This window comes from Silurus meridionalis, chromosome 11 (genome assembly GCF_014805685.1).
Source record: "Silurus meridionalis isolate SWU-2019-XX chromosome 11, ASM1480568v1, whole genome shotgun sequence".
Classification (NCBI taxonomy): Eukaryota; Metazoa; Chordata; class Actinopteri; order Siluriformes; family Siluridae; genus Silurus; species Silurus meridionalis.
Genome location: NC_060894.1, coordinates 12,117,029 through 12,135,174, shown reverse-complemented (window position 1 = coordinate 12,135,174; position 18,146 = coordinate 12,117,029). Strand labels below are relative to the sequence as shown.

Below are 18,146 nucleotides of genomic sequence, written 5' to 3'. Positions count from 1 at the left end.
TCTGTGCTTTGGTCTGATGAGTCCAAATTTGAGATCTTTGGTTCCAACTACCGTGTCTTTGTGCAACGCAGAAAAGGTGAACGAATGGACTCTACATGCCTGTTTCCACCGTGAAGCATGGAGGAGGAGGTGTAATGGTGTGGGGGTGCTTTGCTGGTGACACTGTTGGGGATTTATTCAAAAAAGGCATACTGAACCAGCATGGCTACCACAGCATCTTGCAGCGGCATGCTATTCCATCCGGTTTGCGTTTAGTTGGACCATCATTTATTTTTTAACAGGACAATGACCCCAAACACACCTCCAGGCTGTGTAAGGGCTATTTGACCAAGAAGGAGAGTGATGGGGTGCTGCGCCAGATGACCTGGCCTCCACAGTCACCGGACCTGAACCCAATCGAGATGGTTTGGGGTGAGCTGGACCGCAGAGTGAAGGCAAAAGGGCCATCAAGTGCTAAGCATCTCTCAGGGAACTCCTTCAAGACTTTTGGAAGACCATTTCAGGTGACTACCTCTTGAAGCTCATCAAGAGAATGCCAAGAGTGTGCAAAGCAGTAATCAAAGCAAAAGGTGGCTACATTGAAGAACCTAGAATATGACATTTTTCAGTTGTTTCACACTTTTTTGTTATGTATATAATTCCATATATAATTCCACATGTGTTAATTCATAGTTTTGATGCCTTCAGTGTGAATCTACTAGTCTATCTATCTATCTAGTCATGAAAACAAAGAAAACTCTTTGAATGAGAAGGTGTGTCCAAACTTTTGGTCTGTACTGTGTGTGTGTGTGTGTGTGTGTGTGTGTGTGTGTGTGTGTGTGTGTGTGTGTATATATATATATATATATATATATATATATATATATATATATATATATATATATATATAAAATATAAAATAATTTAATTATTTTATATATAAAAAGCATGCTTGTCAACTTGCAGTTATTAAATAAACACAATACTGTGTATTTATGTTAATTGTGTAAAAAGAAAAAAAAAATTATATACTCAATTTACACCTTGCATACTTTTTATTTTTTTACAGAAACAACCCAGCATATGTGAATTTGGGTTGTTTATAGTATGGTTAATCGATTATCAATATAATCATTAGTTGCAGCCCTATTAAAAACAAGTTAAAATTTAATCTTTTGATACATCAAGGTAGTAATAAGAATTTCAAGACATTTCAGTAAACATCTTGGTTCTAAATATGAATATGATGAAACCAATTCAAATAAACAGATGTTGGCAAGACAGAATTATGTCAGTGGAATTCCAATGTTCTTAGAGTTTGACTTATTTTGTCTTAAGCTTTTTTTTACTGCTGCCATCTTCATGGTTAGTTAGTAGTTCACAAACTAACTTGTTGGTTAATGACTGCAGTCCAGCTTTATGACAAATTTTAAGCTTTTTTTTTTTTTTATATATATAATTTGCCCATGTTTGACCCTGAGTGTGATAATACATAAAAATGGACAATGGCTTGTAGTTATAAACTACTGCTGACTAAATGTTTCTCTGGGTGGTGGTTTATCCTTAACACATTCGTAACATTATTCATAATATTGGGCATTTGATGTATCAAACTTGCACTATTGCACATTTACCTGATAAATGGTGTGTAAGGCGAGTTGCCCATACAAACATGTTAAGATGTATATGAGTATATTGTGTGTGCACATGCAGTAGGTATGTCTAATATGAAGTGTGTACCTGTTTATAAACAATAAAACACTTTCACTTTGTCTACTCTTTAGGTTCCCTTTTGCCAAAGAATGTTCACTCTGCTTCAGCTTTTTCTGAAAGGCAGAAGGGAATAGCAAGAGCCCTGAGGGCACCTAGTTGGCCACAAAAGCCTGAAGGCCAACCAATGGAGGCTAAAGAGGGGGCCGAGGGGGGATTACTCAGTGACACCAGGGAAGTACAGTGCCTCATTTGCTCTTTGCTGCACCAGATGTTTATTGCGGATCCCAACATTGCCAAACTAGTGCACTTTCAGGTAATGACTCCAAGAAACATCTTGTTTTACACAAAAACGGATAATAACTTCTGATTTTGACTATGGTTTTGTGAATTAAGGTTGTGTGAATCAGTAGCTAAAAAGGTAACTTTTTTGCAGCTTATAAAATACGTAAAATCAAGTGTATTGTAGGTTTTGAATAATCAGACAAAATAAAGACAATAAAACATTTTATTTGTAGCACAGAAGCACAGCTGACATGTCAGGTATTAAGATTTGTGTTGGGTAACAAAAACTTTATTGACAAAAATTTGTGAAAAGCCCTGACCATAATTATCGTATGTGCTTTTTGAACCTCTCATTCCACATTTACTCCCAATTTGCTGCAGTAATAACCTCGACTCTTCTAGGAATATGTTTTGCTAGATTTTGGAATGTGGTAATGGAGACGTGTGCTCATTCAGTCATAAGGGCATTAGTCAGGGTCAGGGGGGCCTGGTGTGGCTTCAGTGTTCCATTTCATCTTAAAGGTGTGCAGTAGAATTGAGGTGAGAGCTCAATAGCAGGACCTCCTAATCAAACCCATGTAAACTATATCATGAAGCTTCCTTTGTGCAAAGGGGCATGCTGGAACAGTTTTGGGTCTCTAGTTCAAGTGAATGGAAAATTTTATGCTGCTGCATCAAAGACATTGTATGAAACTGTGTGCCTCCAACTTTCTGGTATCAGTTAAGAGAAGATCCATGTGTGCTTGGAACAGAAGTGTCCCAACACCTTTTGTCCTTATAATGTATGTACTCATATGTGTACTCTGTGTACCTTAATTTGTATCATTTCCTGTCCTATAACTCCTATGACTATCATACACAGTCATTAACATAAAAATCTTAACATTTACAAGGTTATCTTAGCTGTCTACCACAGTATATTTAAATTAAACGTATGCAGGTTTTTCAGCTTGAAATCTTTATTGAAATAGTAATGAAATTTATTTCATTTTACAATCTGAAACAATAATTGGTTTAGAATTTATTTATAGCTTTTTGCCACATTTTGTCTATGGTTTAGCGAGAAGGTGGCTTATTACACTTTGTTGGTGGACTGTGATTAAAATAAAAATAGGCCTTATTGCTGATCATTAGAGGATGATAAATGAAAGGCCTTGGTGTGTTTAAAATAAAAATAGACCTAGTTCTTAATTCCAGTCACAGCTGATTGTATTTAATTGTATATTGCAGGGTTATCCTCAGGCTCTACTTCAGCTGGCTGTAGCTGGCATTCCTTCCATGCACATCTGTTTGGACTTTATACCAGAGCTTTTGGCACAGCCTCAGCTTGAGAAACAGGTAGACTGTCACATCTATTCCTTTTTCTGTGTATTTGCTCAGCCTTTTATCTGTGTTTACATAAAATGAAATTTTTGCCCCTAAATAATGAGAAATAATGCATATTGTAGGTAGTATATGAATAGCTAAGGCTTAAATCTGGCATTATTTAAAATGAAAGGCTTTGTATCCTGTCTCCTGATAGTTATGCACACTTTTTTCCTCTCAGATCTTCGCAATTCAGCTTCTGTCCCACCTTTGCACACAGTATGCTCTGCCTAAATCCCTCACTGTGGCCCGCCTGGCTATCAGCGTGATGGGTACTCTGCTCACAAGTAAGCAGACATTTGTTGTTTCCTTTCAGTTGTTTTTGTTATGATATTATTTGCTCAGAATTGCAACAGTTATTAAATGTATAGCTCTTTATACCTCTGTTTATTTTTTTTCCTGTACCCAGTCCTTACACGTGCCAAGCGCTTTGCTTTCTTCATGCCCACCTTACCATGTTTGGTGTCCATTTGCTTGGCTTTTCCTCCACTCTATGATGATGTAGCATCCCTGCTAGTGCAACTGGGCCAAGTGTGTGCTGCTGATGTTGCAGCTAAAACCAGGGACATCGACCCATTTATTGCCAGTAAGTTTTTAAAAAATGCCTTTTTTTAATTATTATTTTAATTATTTTCCTGTTTAAATGTAAGTAACTAAGTATTTGTGTATTTGTGTTAGTGCAGTTTTTAAAACATGACACAAGGAATTTATATATTTAATATATAAGTACAATTTGACTGTGTTATTTGTGTCCATTTAAAAAAATGCTAATGAGAAATTTTATATTTATTGTCCCCCCCCTACTGTTAAATTAAATTTACGCCCATGACAGTAGCGGCAGAAAAATTCTGAAGTCTATGTAATGTATAATTCTACATTTCTGATCTACGATCTCATTTATCGTTTGAACTCGAAGCCAAATCTTTTTCAACTATATAGCAAAAAAGAAAGAACTGAACTTGTCATTGGAGGAATCATGTCAGATTTTTCTCTTCCTTTAATGTAATATAGCGACAAACAAAATTCAAGTGGTGGAATACAGATAACTTCTTCTTTCGGCTGCTCCCATTAGGGGTCGCCACAGTGGATCATTCGTATTCATGATCCGCATGTTTGATTTGGCACGTTTTTATACTGGATGCCCTTCTTAACGCAATCCTCCCCATTTATCTGGGCCTGGGACCGGCACTATAAATAAAAATAAATAAAACGTGTTCACACCTCATAACTAATACTTCAAATGCAATGTTTAATTGTAAAAAAAAATTCAGTCTTTTTGAGCAAGAGTATATTTAAGTTATTGTTATTTGTCCATTTGTTTTATGTGTATTAATTTGGCTACAATATAATACTTTTTTTAAGCTATTTTGTCATGAGTTTTTAATCTTTTATATTTTTTGTGAAACACTACTATAGTGTGTACAGTAAGGAGGAATATAATTCATGGGCTCAACACTGCTTTCCTAGTGTCTTTGTACCGTATAAAGGATTTAATTTGTCATCTTATTTTCATAGGGCTACAGTATTTGAGAGAGAGGCCACAGAATTCACTGGAGCCAAATGTGAGATTGTTCAACGTGGATGTGCCTAAGAGATCAGCTGAAGAACTGTGTGAAGCTGATCCAGATGTTCAGCTGTGTTACTGTATAGAGGCTACCTTCATGGACATCATTAGCACCAGCACACAGGGATTATAACGAAAAAGCATGGCAGGGTTAGAAAGTGAGCCTTTTGTAGTATTGCCATGACATACACATCAGGGAAGACTTTTAACTTATTCTTCAATACAGTACATTTAAATCCCATTTGTTTATATCTTGATAACACAGGGACTGTAAACAGGCCACTTGTAGCTTGGCAAAACAACTTCTTGCATTTAGTGATGGTTAACTGTTTTTTAGACTACTTTACAAAGTATACACAATCGTATTGTGTGATTGATTTGAAACAAAATTTTTTATTTAATACCTTTTCCACTTGATTTTTTTAAACTCGTGTGTGTGTGTGTGTGTGTGTGTGTGTGTGTGTGTGTGTGTGTGTGTGTGTATATATTTCACAGCTATTTTGTCTATGATAAAATCTATCAAAACATTTATTTTGCAGTTTGTGGTTAATATCTTTATGGTTCAGTGACTAGCGCTGTAAAATTCTGAACATTCCTGAGATGAATCAGGCAAGCATAAACTCTCAATGCATTACAATATAGGTAGTTGAATTATGGTATGACTATGTTCGTCTCATGCAAAAAAAATTTGTCAAGCCTTTATCTATATATACTATTCAACCAGAGGATTTCATATCGAGACATTAATAGGAAAGGATCATATCAGGTGAATCTGCTTATATTTTTTTATCTTGACATATGTTGTTGCTGAGTAGTGACAATGAAGGGAATGAGTTTTATTGAGACATGGTATCAGGGTTGAACTTTAGTATTCAGAGTATATAATTAAATAGATGCATGAGCACCCTGCTGCGACCCACCAAGCTTGTCTAGCTGATCTCAGCTCTCAAATAAATGCAAACATCCATCCAAATCTTTTAAAGGATTGTTGGCAAAAGAAATCTAATTTAACTTTACAAATATAAACTGGCTGGCACAGGTCTTGATCTGATACAGACTCTCTTAGGTATCAGACATATTAGGGGTGAATGTAGTGCAATGGTTAAGATGATGTACCTCTGATCCAGACGGTTGTGAGTTCAAATCCCTGCACCATGAAGCTGCCAATGCATGGCGCTTGAGCAAGGCCCTTAATGCTCAGCTGCTCAGGTGTAAGTGGCTCTGGGTAAATTACTATAAATGCAAATGTATTATATAAACCTGAATTAGGTCTCTACAGACCTACAGGAGAAGAAACCCTCAGAAATGTGAATGATCAGTTGATTGCATACATGTCCAATCTGACAAGTTTTGTTTTGACAGGGAAGGGTGCTGAATAGGAATGTACTTTGTTCTGTGTAGCTGGATGTGGAAATTGAGGACGTGCATGCATGTGTGATGGTATACAAATAGTTTAGTGGAGGCGTACTGTATGTATAAAATGAATTGCAATACAGTTGGTTAAGACGTGGTCTTCTAAATATTGATTTATTACATTTCCTTCACACAAGCACACACAAACAACAGACACCAGGTTCACCATGCGCCCATGCAGATCCCAACAACGTGTTTCTGCTGGTTTATTCCACATTGTTTTAATCATTAGCCTGGCCACCAAAGAGTTAATTAACTGATACTGATTTTTGTCTAACACTATAAAAAGTGAAAAAAGTTTCCAAATCCACAATGAATTACATTTTAATATTTGCTTTAAAATATACATTTTTTTTTTATTTTTAATTTTATATAGAAACATTGGAATATTCTTATAACCGTAGGAAAATATATGCACATTCTAAAACTCAGGTTTATTGCAAAGCAGTAGGTGGAACATTAGGCAAGGTAATTTTATCTTGGAAAATATATATATTTATACATACACACATTTTTATATATATATATACAGGGAGTGCAGAATTATTAGGCAAGTTGTATTTTTGAGGATTAATTTTATTTGAGGATTTAATTTGAACAACAACCATGTTCTCAATGAACACAAAAAACTCATTAATATCAAAGCTGAATATTTTTGGAAGTAGTTTTTAGTTTTAGCTATTTTAGGGGGATATCTGTGTGTGCAGGTGACTATTACTGTGCATAATTATTAGGCAACTTAACAAAAAACAAATTCATACCCATTTCAATTATTTATTTTTACCAGTGAAACCAATATAACATCTCAACATTCACAAATATACATGTCTGACATTCAAAACCAAACAAAAACAAATCAGTGACCAATATAGCCACCTTTCTTTGCAAGGACACTCAAAAGCCTGCCATCCATGGATTCTGTCAGTGTTTTGATCTGTTCACCATCAACATTGCGTGCAGCAGCAACCACAGCCTCCCAGACACTGTTCAGAGAGGTGTACTGTTTTCCCTCCTTGTAAATCGCACATTTGATGATGGACCACAGGTTCTCAATGGGGTTCAGATCAGGTGAACAAGGAGGCCATATCATTAGATTTTCTTCTTTTATACCCTTTCTTGCCAGCCACGCTGTGAGTACTTGGGCGTGTGTGATGGAGCATTGTCCTGCATGAAAATCATGTTTTTCTTGAAGGATGCAGACTTCTTCCTGTACCACTGCTTGAAGAAGGTGTCTTCCAGAAACTGGCAGTAGGACTGGGAGTTCAGCTTGACTCCATCCTCAACCCGAAAAGGCCCCACAAGCTCATCTTTGATGATACCAGCCCAAACCAGTACTCCACCTCCACCTTGCTGGCGTCTGAGTCGGACTGGAGCTCTCTGCCCTTTACCAATCCAGCCACGGGCCCATCCATCTGGCCCATCAAGACTCACTCTCATTTCATCAGTCCATAAAACCTTAGAAAAATCAGTCTTGAGATATTTCTTGGCCCAGTCTTGACGCTTTCAGCTTGTGTGTCTTGTTCAGTGGTGGTCGACTTTCTGCCTTTCTTACCTTGGCCATGTCTCTGAGTATTGCACACCTTGTGCTTTTGGGCACTCAGTGATGTTGCAGCTCTGAAATATGGCCAAACTGGTGGCAAGTGGCATCTTGGCAGCTGCACGCTTGACTTTTCTCAGTTCACGGGCAGTTATTTTGCGCCTTGGTTTTCCACACGCTTCTTGCGACCCTGTCGACTATTTTGAATGAAACGCTTGATTGTTCGATGATCACGCTTCAGAAGCTTGGCTATTTTAAGACTGCTGCATCCCTCTGCAATATATCTCACTATTTTTGACTTTTCTGAGCCTGTCAAGTCCTTCTTTTGACCCATTTTGCCAAAGGAAAGGAAGTTGCCTAATAATTATGCACACCTGATATAGGGTGTTGATGTCATTAGACCACACCCCTTCTCATTACAGAGATGCACATCACCTAATATGCTTAATTGGTAGTAGGCTTTCCAGCCTATACAGCTTGGAGTAAGACAACATGCATAACGAGGATGATGTGGTCAAAATACTCATTTGCCTAATAATTCTGCACTCCCTGTATATATATATAATATAAATAAATGTGTGTGTGACTTGGGACAAAATCAAATCAAAATACAATGTACAAAACAGTTACTTTTCTTTTGCTGACCACCATCACCCAGTATGTTAATTATTTATAAATATTTTGTAGATTTCATCAATATATAACTCAAAAAGTTAGAGAGAGCGTTTCATCAAAAAAATAACTTTTGCAAATCCAACAAAATAAAGTATTCTATGAAACTGGAATCCCCAATTAATACTTTTTAAGTTCAAGTGGTACTAAATTGCAGTGGAACTTCTGTATGCTACTTGACATTACTCAAATATTAACTTCCAAAAAGTCATCAGAATTGACAATAAATCTTTAGAATAGCTGTCTTTGTTCTCTGGTATGAATCAAATGAAAGTAAATCAAGATATATTTCATCCAAAATCGTACATAAAAGCATTAAGTTTGAAACAAAAAATGTAATTATATGTGAAGTAGTATTTGTATACTGATCACAGCGCTCTAACCTCTACATCCAAACTGTTTTTGGGCCTCATACATCAATCTTTTAATAAAGATGAGTATAAAAGTTTGTGCAAGCTAAATTACAAAAAAAAAAAAAAGTTATGCTGGATTCACAAACTTGACAAAACTGAAAGTTTCTTTGCTACTGGGAGAGGCTAAACCAATGCTTTAGAAAACTGACTAGATGCCTCGACAAACAGAACCAAATCATAACCAGCTTAAATTCCCTGAAAAGATCAACTGCTTGAACTTTATTTGGATGAGGGAAATTTCAAAAAAGCAAATTGAACTGAACTTATAGAAAACTGTAATTGTATGTGTATATTTACACACTCAGAAGATCATATAAATGCACATACAAACTTTTGCAAAACTTTGTATCTGGCTTAAAAAATGAGGCCCACTGTGCACAAAGCATGAGGGAAAACCTGTTTATAAGGCACGTTTGTTGTTTGCATTAATTCTGTCATGGTGCATCAGTTTTTTCACATTTGTCTCCTCTTACTCGATTGTTTTGGTAAAGGAAATATTTTCTCCAGACATTAAGGCATGAAATTCAGTATCTCAGTAGATTTGTAAATAAGCTGATGTTGCACCACCTTTCCATTTGTGAACCCTATCAGTAATCGTGGTCCGGCAGAGAGGGCAGGTCTTTTCTTGATTGAACCAAACCACCATACAATCCTCACAGAAGATGTGCTGTCAAAAGACAATGTGATATTTTTTTTTTTTTAAATAACAAACTTCTAAATATACAATATATATAAATACACACACAAAAAAATAAAAATAAATAAATAAATAAATTTTATATTATATATATATATATATATATATATATATATATATATATATATATATATATATATATATAGTATCAATATCAGTGGGTGGTAAAACTAAAATTCCACTTTTGACCACATATGTGGAAACGAATCACGTGCTCTACCGATTTAAACAGGAACAAATCACAGTGCCTCAGATCAAAAACCATTTTAACAGTTTCATCAATCACAGGCAGATTTCTGCTTGTACAAATATCTGCTTGTATGTAAACAAGTAAAGTAAACAAGTAAAGTATTATAGAAAATACTAGTAGTAAAACTGTAAATCACTGTTACAATAAACACATCTTTCTGTGCATACAATACAATCTTGATCAACCTATTATGTAAGCTGCTCATGGAAGGTTTAAAGGACAAAGATCACAGACTCACTTGACACAAGAGAACTCGAGGTTGCTTAAACTTGGATTGACAGATAAGACAAAGGTCTCCAGCACCACTGCACTGGGACTGAGTTGCAGGTGCTCCGTTCACCTTGTAACAAGCAAGATTTAAAATTTAAACAATAAAAATGTACATAGTAATGAATATTAATTAAAAAGTACATGTCTTAGATGACAAGATTAAAGTTATAAATACTGGTGCAAAATTATTTAATAGTATAAATTCGGTCCCTAAAAAGCCAAATCTAAAAATATAAATGTTAATTGCAAATAACGACAAACAATACAAATCTGTCATACCTCATAACTGAGAAACATCTGTACTGTGGTCTGCAGGGATCCCACGTGAGTGAAAAGTTCCAAAAGCTAAAGGGAATTGAATATAAAAAAAATACATTTTTTTGGAAAGCTAGAGAGATTATAAAAAAAAATAGAAACTGACAAATGTCTACACATTGTTTCAATAAATAGTAAATATTTATTTGTTTTAATAAATAAATAAATTGTTTTACTCAGAACAACTGTAATAACTATAGTACAAAAATCTAAATGTAATAAAATTCACAATGGATACATTTTACAGTAAAATAATAATTTTCCTTAATCACAAAATATTTTCCATTTTTATAGTCATCCATACACATAGTCTAAAATGTTTTGTTTACTTAGAAATGTAACCTTCCAATCTTACCTTCAGAATTATGTAAAACAAAGCTAACAGAATATCAAGGGTAACTCCTACAGAGCTTTCAACCTTTTGGGATCTAAGCAGGTAGTAGAACCAGGGAGGCACAGGGGCAATTACTTGATAAAACTGCCCAAGTTCTTCTATGAACATATACCATTGACCCTGCAAAGGGCAGAGAGAATATACTGAATACACAGTGCAATTTAATTAAAATTGTATTCTATAGCAAACCAAACTCTTACTCGTCTCCTGTACACCATGACACAGGCAGGAAGAAGAAGAACTAGGCACTTTAATCCCATAATGAGAAATTTCACAATGAAACTGGTCACTCCCACAATCCATAAAACATCCCAGAAATCCATAGGCTCAACATGGGGGTTCATAAGGATGAGGCTAAGAAAGAGACAAACAGAACAATACAATATCTAATTTTAAATTTACAAGCCTTGTATTAAAAAAAAAAAGTCAAATATATAATAGGACAATATTACAAACCAGTAATAAAGTGAATCTGTCTTAAATGTGTAATAGAAAAGTAGGGAGGAGGCCATCAGGAAGGACAGAAGCCATAAACACTGAAGCTTCGACCGACGATCCTTCAAAGGACAAGAGAGCATTCATGTTAAAGCTAAAGCATTTTTGCAGATAGTTAAAAAGCTATGCAGCTGTTGTGTTGCATTCGATGACTGTTGACAAATACAATGGATATTAAATGTATGCACCCTTATAAAACTGCAGTTTATTTTATATAAAGACAGAAATAAAAATGTCAGACTTGTTAGAGACAGAAATAACTAATTTCTGACTTGTTATATATTTAATGTAATTTTCCAACAAACAAAAATCCAGTAACAAAATGTAATAATTAGGAACATTTTAAACAAAAAAAGAAAAAAACAGAAAAACACCCTGATTGCATAAGTCTGCAAACCCCTTCATAATAACAGGGCTTTAAATGTCCTTAGATTTAACCAGTCACATTTTAAATTAGGCCTGAAGGTAAATGGCATACATCTACCATGAATTTAGGTGATTCTAATAAGAAACTGATGAAGGGCAGCTGTTGCGCTAGTATTTGCTTGAATGTTTGTGTTTTCATTCTACTAAGAGCCATGGGCCACAAACAGTTGCCAAAAAAACTGTGAGACTTAAGTGTTAAAAAGACTTTAGTGTTGAAAGCTACAAATCTTCTTTGAACTTTTTTTGCAAAAGAGAAATGGGGTAAAGTGTGAAATTTATCAAGACATATTTACAAAGACTTGCCATAATAAATAAATGTAAAAGGTGCTTCCACAAAGTATTAGTTAGAAGAAGTGTGCAGACATATGCAATCCAGCTAGTTAAAAATAGTTTTTTCTATTCAACTATTTCTAATTACTAAATGTTTCTTTTCCCCTGGATTTATTTATTTTTTTTGGAAAAGAACATTAAAAATGTAACAAGACTGACAGGCATGTTATTTCTGTCTTTATATATAAAAAAAAAAAAAATGCAATTTCAAAAGCGTGTGTATTTACTGTATGTTTAAAACATGCTACAGCTTACTCTTATCCGTGAACAGCTCTCAGGATACTCTACAGTATATTGCAACTACATTTAAAGTTTTCAGGCCATTACTGCAGGGTCCAAATTACTGCATGGGAATTTAAGGCAATTATGTGAAAACTCTTACCTGGAGAAAAACTTGTCCCTGGATATTTTTATTTGCATACAGGAATGTTATAAAGAGACCAAGTCCTACAGCCATCCCTGCAACAGGGTAAAAAAATAAATAAGATTTAGGCTGAATATAGAGACTACTCATAAATAATTGTTGAAACAATTGTTCTGGTACTCTTTTTAATATGCTTACCCAAAGCATGCTGTAAAATCAGTTTTGAACAAATGATAATGATAAAAGGGAAACTTTTCTGCACCCAGCAAAAGAGGTAGCGCAATTCTGCGATTGAAGAAGTGGGTTCCCCCGCGTCATGGTCCGAGTGTGATCGGTCAGCCTCAGCATGCGTGTGAGAGTGGCTACGGCTGTGGGAGCGAGAGTGGCTGTGGCCTGTAGGTCTAAGCCGGCGGGAAGCAGAGCCAGTACTGCTTTCTTCTCCTGATAATGAGCTGCATATGGGGACTCTGCCTTCCATGTTCTCCACATTGTTGGATATTCCTGAATTCATCATGAGCTCAGGTTGTAAAGTGAGTGACATATCAGTGCCATCCTGAGAGCTCAATTCAGTCGACATTCCAGCTGATTCCTTCGGAGTCAGTTCTCTACTGGACTCATGAGAGGCTGCCCTGAAATATTTATTTTCTATTGTCAAGATTTTACTAGAATAAAGCTGCTTAATACAAACTTGTCAGCATGTAACTCAAAAGCACAAATTGGCCATGAATTGTTTTTGTTCATTCTTGTTTACTTTAACGTTTTTTCTCATTATAAATTGTGTTTGTGATCACAAGTTGATTTCTTTATGTAATCAACATTACATGTAGGGCTGCAACACATTCTTTTGATTATCGATTTTTAGGATAAAAAAACTTTTTTAAATAAGCTGTTTTGCTTATAATAACTATATTCAGGGTATTTATGTATTAGGGCTGCAACAACTATTTGATCAAATCAATAATAATAATAAAATTTGTTGTTAAAACGAATGCCGTTATTGATTAGTTGGGCTGCACAAGTTATGGGTTAGCGTGACGGCAAGATGAACACATCCGCTTGAAAATGGCGGACAGTACAGGGTCAACCGGCGGCAGGAAAAAGTGTGCGTCCAAGTCATCTAAGGCATAGGAGCATTTTATATTAAACACAACAAAGAAAACCGTACCTGGAAATTATGCAAAGCGGACCTCGTGTGGCATGGAAATACCACAAGGATGCACAAGCATGTGAAAAGTAAACACACCTGTGTCAACGATTGAAAGTTGAAACATCAGCACGGTAAACAAAAACTGAATAATCCTCATCATGAAAATTGTATAGTTTATTACTATACTAACATTAAATCTTTCTTTATTTCTTTCTTTCGGCTTCTCCCATTAGGGGTCGCCACAGCGGATCCTCCGCACGTTTTGATTTGGCACGTTTTTACGCTGGATGCCCTTCCTAACGCAACCCTCCCCAATTTATCCGGGCTTGGGACCGGCACTGAGAGTGGCTGGGGACAATTCCCTGACCGGGAATCGAACCCGGGTTGCAGCAGTGAGAGCGCTGCATCTTAACCACTAGACCACCAGGGTTACTAACATTAAATCTAAAAACAGCAAATAACAGCAGCAATAAACAATTGCATTTATAGTCACTGTTGTGGTTTTCAGCAAATTCTTATGCATTTGTACACCAATGCGTATTTCTTTCCTTGTTTTTAATCAAGCCTGTTAGCTTGCTGTTGTTTCTCTGTTCCATTCTCTTTTTATAGCATTTGTCTTCAACAACAGTTTTCAAACTTGATTTACTGTGACTTCACTACGTTCAAATGCGTGTTTTTAATTTATGCATATATCATTTAATTATTATTCAAATTTAATTATATATTCCACATGACAATTGACCATTTTGTTTAAATACACAGATATTCTGTTCATTTTTAGATATGCATCTAGAATATATAATTAATTTGAATTTGTATAAAAATGTAATGGTAAATGAAATATACAAACATTAAAAACAAGCATTTGAGCGTAGTGAAGCCGCAGTAAATCACGTTTGAAAACAGATAAATTGTTGTTGTAGACAAATGTACAGTGGCCAAGAAGTGCAAAACACATTAACAAATCAGAAAACAAATTAACAAATTAGAATATACAAAGACAATTCAGACAACTCGGAAAAGGTAGGTATAGTTTGTGAATAGGAACTTAATGATCATTGGATGAGACACCTGTCATTCAAGATATACTGGAAGTATGAAATCTTATCACTTTGTTTCTTGTACATGTGTAAAGATTTCCGTTAACTTTAAACTATTTTTTATTTTGATTAGTGCACAGAAGTAAACATAAGCAAGCAAGGAGAAAATAGAATTAATTCAAAGCTACTTTGAGGAAGGTCATTGTGATGTTGGAGATGCTGCAGTATATCATGACAAAGAATTTGTACACTTTTTACACATACGTTCCAACTTTCTCCTGCTGCAGACGGTTGTACTTCCTGTATATCTTGAATAACAGGTGTCTTGTCCAATGATCGGAAAGTGTTTCGTTTGCAAACCATACCTACCTTTTCTGGTTTGTCTAAATTGTCGTTGTGTTTTCGGCTTTGTTAACGTGCTTCTGTATTTAGTATTTTGCTTTTGAAATTGTTCATTTGTTTTTGCATTTGTTAATTTGTTTTCTGATTTGTTCATTTGGGTTTTTTTGGATTTGTTATTGTGTATTCTAATTTGTTTTGATTGTTTTCTGACGGCCACCGTACAAATGCTATATAAATGCATAAGAATTCATTATTGTTTGTTCACACCGTTTTAATTGAATCATCACGATGTCGTGAGCGAAGTGATTTCAACCTGATGCTCGCGAGTCAAGACAGAACAGATCCAGTGCGACTGTCCTAAAGTTATAAACAAACAGTTTACACAATTGCACTTCATTAAACTGTACCATTTTCACATGATGAGGATTATACAGTTTTTACTTACCATGCTGATGTTTTACCTTCATCCGTGACACAGGTGTGTTTTCTTTTCCTGCTGCCGGTTGACCCTGTACTCTCCGCCATTTCGCAAGCGGCCGTATTATCTTGCAGTCCTGCTGAGACGTAACTTGACCAGCCCAACTAATCAATAATGGCAATTGTTGACAACGAATTTCAGTATTGATTATTCTTATTTCATTATTGATGATAACTATTTTGTCGATTAGTTATCAAATATAAATACTGATAACTAGAATCTAATGAAAAAATAATCAAACGATTAACATGGTACAATAAGCAGGTTAAATATTATTTAACATATTAAAAGTTAATCTAATTTGCAGAGTACATCAGGGTTCTCTGATGATGTTTGAGAAGCAGTGCTGTAAAGTGCAGATTACTGTAAGATTGACCATTTAATGCTCAAATAAAGTTCATCTATACACTGGTACAATAGTTAATTATGATGACGTTGGTAAAGACGCCTTCACCCAAAAAACTCGTTTCATTCATAAGGCGCCAGATTTTCCTTGTGGTAGAATTACATGGTATAAAAGATATACTTTGTGATATCGACAACACGAGCAAAGAACTTTCGTTATACTGAGATCATAACAAAATGAAGGTGTGCTTACAAAAAAAATGCATGGCCTGTTAGGGCTTCCGCATGTAAATATATCCGATACTGTACATATCTAAATCGTACTAGTTGGACATAAAAATGTACTACGTGTGTATATACATTCCATAGCAAGTAAACTCATATCAGTTAACGAACCATAGCATATACTGAGTATTAGCACACAATCTGCTGCTGCTTTAAACACAAAAGCAGAAAACGTTACCTGCCATACTGCAGCCGGAGCTTCATAACACACCACTAAATTCCATTAAAGTAGCGAAACAACGTGTTAACTGACAAGAAGAAAACTTTAAAAAGTACACAACAAAAACCTCTAACAAATTACTGACATAATTCTCTAAATACCAGAGGATCCCCTCCACTGTAGCACGAAAATGACATTTCCAACATGGCCGACAATATGACACCCTTTCAGAATAAAGGTCCCTCTGCACATACACAATAACGACTACATAAAACTGCAGTGTAAGGCAGCGGCCCTAAACATTTTTGCACCACGGACCGGTGGGGTGTCACTAAGGATGTGCAATACTTGTCGATCCGATATTGATACCGATACTGATACTTCAATGAAATATGTATAACGTGTTAATAAAAAATCTTACTGTTAAAAAATGTCCAGTTTAAATAACTCAACCCACCATAATGCAGAATCTGCTTAATTTATAGATGCATGAAAAAAACAGCGGATAAAACAAGTACGGGAAATGGGCATAAGAGGGAATGGATATTTAAAAAATAAAAAGAAAGGGAAAAAAAGAGAGTAAAGAGAGAGAGAGAGAGAGAGAGAGAGAGAGAGAGAGAGAGAGAGAGATAACCACCCTGCATGGAAAAAAATAAAAATTAAAAAGTTTTTAATTATTTCTAATTCTGTGTGGCCCAGTACCAAATGCTTGGGACACTGGTCTAACAGTACAATAAACCTAAACTCTAATTATAAAGCCTTTTGACTAAACACCATCCAGACTCTACTCGTAGGTAGCATGTGCCTTCATATACATTATTTCTTAAGGTTTCCAGATATTTTTTTTATTTTTTATATTTAATTATGTTGTGAATAGTGCAGGATTCAAAGTTAACTTGTAGTGGTACAAACTTGTACTTTGTACTTGTACTAGATTGCAGTTAAAGTTTGTGATTTATGTTTCTGTAAAAAATGAAAATAAAAATGAAATGTTTGATTATGAACACTAGTAACTAGTATTTACATTTGCGGCATTTGGCAGACGCCCTTATCCAGAGCGACTTACAACTGAGCAGGGGAGGGTTTTAGGGCTTTGCTCAAGGGCCCAGCAGTGGCAGCTTGGTGGTGGTGGGATTTGAACCTGTGATCTTCTGAGCCAAAGCCCAATGCCTTAACCACTGAGCTACCACCTCCCTAGTATCATTAAATTGTACCATAAATTATATGATACATACAAAGTATTCTGCTGAAAACCCCCCAGAAAAACTTCAATTATGACAAAATTATTGAAACAGAGTCTCTTCAAAGCAAAAACAAAAAAACAAAACAAAACAAAAACATTTATTTAATAAGTCACAGTTCCAGTCCAATGTTTTGATTCACCTTCTCCTTCAGTCATTTTTCTTTATTTTTTTATTATTATTTTCAGCATTGTACAATAATACTGACAACCTAAAAATTATGAAAGAATATGCATTGAATTATGTAGTAAACAAAAAGTGTTCACGTTTTATATATTTTAGATTGTCAAAAGTAGCTACATTTATCTTTGATGACAGTTTGACACACATACTGTACTTAGATCAAAAGGTTCAGGCTATTTGTTGGTAGCTCAAATAATAAAGACTACAGCAGGGGCAGATCTTTCTCTTATAAAGCCCCACTTATAAGGTCATCCCCTCACTCTCACACATTCACTCAGGTTGTTGAAGGTGGTGTGGTGGGCCGTCTCTTATCCCAGAGATCCCTCATGTCTGTGTTAGATTCTGGCTCTCCCTTTTAGTTATGCTGCCAGAGCGAGTCTTGCTGGAGTCCCAACCTGCACCCTGATCACACTGTACAGTGTCTTTAACCTTTATACAATAATAAG

At 35.5% G+C, this 18,146-nt stretch overlaps 2 protein-coding genes across 4 annotated transcripts in view; one reads left to right on the top strand and one right to left on the bottom strand.

The window, feature by feature from the left end:
- Positions 1 to 5,434, top strand: part of ints2 (integrator complex subunit 2) — a 33,412-nt gene extending 27,978 nt beyond the window's left edge. For both annotated transcript variants that reach the window (XM_046860689.1, XM_046860690.1), the window contains exons 22-26: positions 1,764 to 2,005; positions 3,205 to 3,312; positions 3,521 to 3,626; positions 3,749 to 3,925; positions 4,855 to 5,434. In XM_046860689.1, the coding sequence (XP_046716645.1) occupies positions 1,764 to 2,005; positions 3,205 to 3,312; positions 3,521 to 3,626; positions 3,749 to 3,925; positions 4,855 to 5,036 (815 nt within the window). In that variant the 3' untranslated portion in view covers positions 5,037 to 5,434. The remainder of the gene's footprint in view (positions 1 to 1,763; positions 2,006 to 3,204; positions 3,313 to 3,520; positions 3,627 to 3,748; positions 3,926 to 4,854) is intronic.
- Positions 5,435 to 9,323: 3,889 nt separating this feature from the next.
- On the bottom strand, positions 9,324 to 16,491 carry rnft1 (ring finger protein, transmembrane 1). 2 transcript variants are annotated; one of them, XM_046860691.1, is made up of 9 exons: positions 16,295 to 16,491; positions 12,678 to 13,108; positions 12,498 to 12,574; positions 11,321 to 11,421; positions 11,065 to 11,218; positions 10,826 to 10,984; positions 10,435 to 10,500; positions 10,124 to 10,225; positions 9,324 to 9,605 (listed from the first exon to the last, which is right to left on the bottom strand). In XM_046860691.1, exons 1-9 carry the CDS (start codon positions 16,318 to 16,320, stop codon positions 9,471 to 9,473), a joined length of 1,251 nt encoding a protein of 416 aa, XP_046716647.1. In that variant the 5' UTR covers positions 16,321 to 16,491; the 3' UTR covers positions 9,324 to 9,470. The 2 variants fall into 2 exon arrangements, with proteins under 2 accessions (XP_046716647.1, XP_046716648.1); XM_046860692.1 differs by having other exon boundaries at positions 16,422 to 16,472.
- Positions 16,492 to 18,146: the final 1,655 nt, after the last annotated feature.